Source organism: Chinchilla lanigera, unplaced genomic scaffold (genome assembly GCF_000276665.1).
Source record: "Chinchilla lanigera isolate Chin_1 unplaced genomic scaffold, ChiLan1.0 scaffold00032, whole genome shotgun sequence".
Lineage (NCBI taxonomy): Eukaryota > Metazoa > Chordata > Mammalia > Rodentia > Chinchillidae > Chinchilla > Chinchilla lanigera.
The window spans coordinates 1,606,013-1,611,549 of record NW_004955433.1 but is presented as its reverse complement, the minus strand read 5'-3'; the positions used below and the strand labels follow the sequence as shown (position 1 = coordinate 1,611,549).

General features: G+C 41.7%; 1 protein-coding gene across 6 annotated transcripts in view; it reads right to left on the bottom strand.

Moving 5' to 3' along the window:
* The window catches only part of Sept11 (septin 11), an 85,574-nt gene extending 80,270 nt beyond the window's left edge, over window positions 1-5,304 (bottom strand). For all 6 annotated transcript variants that reach the window (XR_001234733.1, XR_001234734.1, XM_013516165.1 and 3 more), the window contains exon 1: window positions 5,281-5,304. Coding sequence is in view for 4 of the 6 variants with exons in the window: in XM_013516165.1 (XP_013371619.1) it covers window positions 5,281-5,289 (9 nt within the window). In the remaining 2 variants the exon portion in view is untranslated. The remainder of the gene's footprint in view (window positions 1-5,280) is intronic.
* Window positions 5,305-5,537: the final 233 nt, after the last annotated feature.

The window sequence follows — 5,537 nt, the reverse complement described above, 5'->3', positions numbered from 1 at the left end:
CCTCCTCCTCCTCTTCCTGTGTGCAGCTAGAATCAGAACAGGACAAACTGAGAAAAGCCACTACAGATAATTTCTTAAAGACAGGACTGGGGTGTGGCTCAAGGGTAGAGTGCCTGCTTAGCGTATGCCCTGGGTTCAACCTTCAGGGCCACAATCAATCATAAACTCTCAGCTTCATAAAGCAGAGTCCTGACCAGGATGCTGTGGTCTACTTATAATCATCCAAAATACTACCTTCCTCTCCCTACGCAGGGGTTTACTTCCCCACCCCGTGGCTCTCAAACTTGCCAAGTCACTTACAGAGTCACTCTCTGCAAGATTAGGAGTAACCGTTCACTTTTGACCAATGAATCTCCGTGAAGTGACTCATGCAAGTCAGTTCCAGGTTCAGCGTTTCTTTTTCTTTGCCACCACACTGGCAATGTCCAGACACAGGATGCTCCCTGAGTCTGTGTCCTGGAGTCAGTGCCACACACAAGACCTCACAGGATAGAGCAGGCAAGGTCCTTGAATGATAAATACGCCTTTGTGTTGTAAACTACCAAACCTCTGGGGCCAATAAGTCCCCTCCCATAATTCAGCCTCACAGATGGGGAGGTCAGAGCCTTTAGTTCCAAAGCCAAGCTTTCCCACTCACAGGCTGAACAAATGCCTCACCCTCCTGTGTTCCTTTTTCAAGTATTCTGAAAGGATATAGAAACATAACTGTCTTGACAGTAATTTGAGTAGATTAAAAGTCAAGATGCTACACTGCCCGTGGTGGCACATGCTTGTGATTCCAGCACCTGGAAGGCTGAGGCAGGAGGATTACAAGTTTGAGCCCAGCTTTGGCAATTTAGTGACTTAGTGAGACTATGGCTCAAAATAAAAATATAAACAGAGCTGGGGATGTAGCTTAGTAAAAGCCCTGGGTTCAGTGCTCAGTACTGAAAAAAAGGCAAGGTACTGAGCAGGCTTCCTGTTCACAAAGGTTTTTAGTTAAATTTTTTTAAATTTCAAAAACTAGTCAGATGGGGCTGGGGGTTTAGCTCAGCAGCACAGCACATGCCTGGCAAGTGCAAGGTCGTGAGTTCAATTCCCGGTACCGGAAACCCCCCCACCAAAAAAAAAAAAAAAAAACTAGTCACAATAAATTTTAGTGGTGACTCTTAATGAGATTCACAAAACTTCTAATGGTATGGAAACAGTACATGAAGCAATTAAAAAGGCCTTTAAGTTTTAAGGAGAATGTCTTTTAACCCATTTTTTCCTACACTTCTAGGATCCAATCGATTTTTAATTTCCTTCTTGGACAACCCTGGCTGCCACGCTAGCAAGTCCAAGGTGAGGACTACCATCCATCCTGGGCCCCACCCATCAGCATTCAGTCGCTTTAGATTCTAAGAAGAAAGAATTTCTAGTTGTGTGTCTTGAGGAAGAGCTCAGTGCATAAGACCAGATGACAGAAGAAAACCTACTGCCCTATATCATCACCAGACTTCTCCTCCTTTTCGGTGTCCTACCTCAGTCTTCATGTTATCTATTCTTTGAGGGCTCACTTCAGACTTGTGGCAAGAAAGGAATCAACTCCTAGATCCTTTCTCATTCACCCAGTATGGTAATGAATCGTAAATGAGTACTCTGCAGATTTTCAGGGTCATATGTTGACCAATTCTAAGACTCAAAGATACTTATAGATTGAGGGCAAAGGGGAGATAGTTTACAAAATAGTTAAGAGTAAATACAGTGAATATAGGGCTGGGGATGTTACTCGGTGATTGAGCACCTGTTTGTTCATTAGATCCTCAGCCTGAAAGAAAGGAGGGAAAGAAAAGAAAGAAAAATAGGAAAGAAAAGGATATACCACATGATCTAGACTTTGTCCTCCCAGTTCATGCCTGTCGCTCTCTACCCAATCGGCCTGCCCACCTACTTGCCCTCCTGCCCTCGCTCCCTCTGAGAGCTCTCTGCACACGCTGTTCTCAGACACTTCCACACATCCACCTCTCCTCTTGCTCAGCTCTATGGCTTACTCATCCTTCAGAGAGTTCATGAGACTATCAGCACCTGCACATAAAACTGAGTGAGAAATATCTGATAAAACAGATGGAATAGGAAACCAAGAATAACTTGATTTTTTTCAATTTCTAACCTAATATTATTGACTGTATTCCTATAAGAAAAAAAGAAACTACAAAGAAAATTGTATTTTTCCCAAAGGAATGTTACCACTTAAAAACAAGAAGGTAAATTTTATTGTATTTTGATTTGCTTGTCCACAATAATAATAATAATCACGCAAGAATTAAACTTCCATTTAGTGGATGTCAAACTTGTTTTTATTTCTGGAGCATGATATACATCTACTTGTACCTTAGTCTGTCCCCTTTCTCAACACGTTGCACTCCACCCATAGGGTCAGGAGGTGGGCCCAACCTGTCTGCACAACCGAGCTTCCTACATCCTCTGACTTGAGCAGTGTGCACTCACTGCCACACACCCAAAGACAAAGAGGCTGTAGTGTCCTGGCTGTGGTTATATCAGGGAGCAGACTCCTGGTTTCCAACTCAGACCAGGCCTCAGATGAGGCAAATTTTATTGCCTACCAAAAGCCCGTGTATTGTTCTTATGTTTGAAGCACTGCACTGATGGGCTACCGGCATGCCCTGAGGGAGTCAGAGGAGGTGTTGTTTCTATTCTGTTGGAAGTTTTCTGCCAATCTAGATTACTTCACACACACACAATCAGTTATATTGTAAAGTAGTTCTCCTTGGGGAAAATAGAGAAGCTTTAGCTCTACTGGGTCTTTGTTTAAATAACCACTCAGCTCTGCTGACCCTAGTTGAGACCGGTCTAGCAAAGGCTATGAAAGATAGCACAATAAAATAAAATCCAGAAATAGCTTTGACCCCATGTTTAAGTTCCATGGAGGCAAACAGAAAACTCTGCCACCTGCTCTGGAGTCTAAACCCAAGCATTGTATCAGTGATGTCTCATCAGTGGGTGTAAACACCTATTTTGGGGGCACTCAATCAAAGCAGACCTTCCAAATCATGCCAACAGCAAAGTCCCCAGACCACTCATCTCTGGGCTTACTCTGGCCAGAGACACAGGGTGGTCCTCCTATGCATCTGTTTCCTCCATTATGAATGCTCCAATGGTCATACAGGGCCTATCCAGATAGGTTTTTGGCTTTGAGGTAATAACATATAAAACAGATTATCCTCACTTAAGTAAAACTCAAAATGTTGATGGAAATACACTAGCAATTTAAGAGCTATTGTACTAGGATGGTGGGATCTGGGTGTTTATGTTCTTTTAAGCAATTCCTTAGATCTATTTTTCACTGAAGTGTAAACATTTTTAAAGATAACTTAAAAGATTTAAAAAATTAATCTAGTGTCCACAAAATTTAAAAAGCTGGGCATAGTGATGCATGCTTGTAATCCCAGCACTTGGGAGGCTGAGGCAGGAGGATCACCATGAGTTTGAGGCCAGCCTGTACTACATAAGACCCTGCATCAAAAAAAAAAAAAAAAAAAAGGATTTAAAAATATTCCTTGCATTGCTTAATAATTACTTATAGAACTTCAAGGTGTTTAATTTATATCACTGGCTTTAAAACCTACCCACTATAGGGCTGGGGATTTAGCTCAGCGGCAAAGCGCCTGCCTGGCAAGCGCAAGGTCGTGAGTTCGGTTCCTGGTACCGGAGAAAAAACCAAAAAAACAAAAACAAAAAACAAAACAAAAAAAAAAAACCTACCCACTATATCTCACCTCCTTTATTGTCTAGATGACCCTTCCTTGGGCCTTCTTCAGCTCTGTCTTCTTCCAGGTGCACAGAGCCACATCCACCAGTCACAGAAAGGTCAATTTCCCAACACGAGACCTTAACTTTCCACTGTCAGCACTTCCTCACACAGTGAAAACCCTACTCCCTAGAAACAGACCAAGCACTGCCTTTAGGAATTGTCTACAAGGCCCCTAACCTGACAGGTAAGTAAAGAGTTATGACTCAGGTAAAGGGTCTTAACAACATGTGCCTAAGATCTTTCCTCCCTACCTTACAAACTCCAGTGAAGCATGTTATTTTAATACTTAAAGACACTAAGTATCTCACTAAGTATCTCAGAAAATAAAAGCTCCTGGTAAGAGGATTTCACTGCTGTATCCAATCAATACCTAGAATAGTGTCTGGCACACACCAGATGCTCAGCAAATGCTGTTAAATGGGCAAATGGTGAACCTGGTTTTCTACTTCTTTTAGGTCAAGAGAGAAAAAAGCAATTAAACAAATTTCTTGAAGGGTACCACAGAAAAAGATTTCTATCACTGGCAAAGTTTAAACACACACTGGTTAGGAGTAAAGTCAGAAATACTGCATTGGGGAGGACACTGAACAGAAGGACCTCTGAAGTTCTTTCAAATTCCAGAATCTAAACCCTGATGAACAGTAATCTGCCTTAACAGAGAGGACAGCTACATAAGGCCTGGTTCTCAGGTAGAGTAATTACCATATGCTACTGCAAATAAAATAGCTGCCCTGGGATCCAGATGCAAAAATATTAATTCACGAAAAATGTAAGCACATGCCTAGAGGGAAATGCTCCAGCTAATCATCAGTCACACTCCAGGAAGAGCACATGTGCTCCAGAGTCTTCTCAGGGCTAAGCACCAGTGGGGAAATGGAGGGAGATTACCAATGGAATAAAGAGTATCATATTAACCTGAATATGCAATCAGTAACAGAGCCACTTAACGAACATTGTAACCAAATATAGTCACTTCACAAGGCGGAAAATACAAGCACATTTATCCCCTTAAGAAGTTGTATTTACAGCCAGGTGTGGTGGTGCATGCCTGTAATCCCAGCACTCAAGAGGCTGAGGCAGGAGGATCGTTGTGAGTTTGAGGCCAGCCTGGGCTACAAAGTGAGCTCAAGACCAGCCTGAACTGCAACAGAGCGAGACCCTGTCTAAAAAAAAAAAAAAGACAAAAGAAACGAAAAAAAGAAGTTGTATTTATCTTGAATACCACATGAAGATGTCTAAAATGGAAGGCAAGTCATTCAGATTTAATTTTTCTTCCATTTGGATGAGACTGCTAATTTATATGGAAAGGAGCTTTGTTTGTTTTCCTAAACAACTTTTTAAAAAGTTTAATTCCAAAGGAATAAGTAGGGCAACTCCATTCCCCTATAACCAACTTTGGAGGGATGCCCTCCCCAAAAAAACCCTTCTTTCCTTTAATTCAAAACATAAAATAAGGGAACTGGAGAGACAGAGAATTCTAATAAGACCTGCGCCATCCATTTGAGCCGAGTTTAGAGACTCTTCTGCATTCTCTGGAGTTGTTTTGAAGATGGAACTGCAGACACCGCACTTAAGAAAGCAGCCCTACAACAAAGTGAAACAGTTCGACAATCCCTTGCAAATGTGATCACACATTTTTTTCTGTAGTATATTAAAAGATTTTTTAACTCTGCAGTCGATTCTCTGATCATACAACTCAGGAGGACAAAAAAAATCTTGTTTTCACATTTTACGTAATTTAATC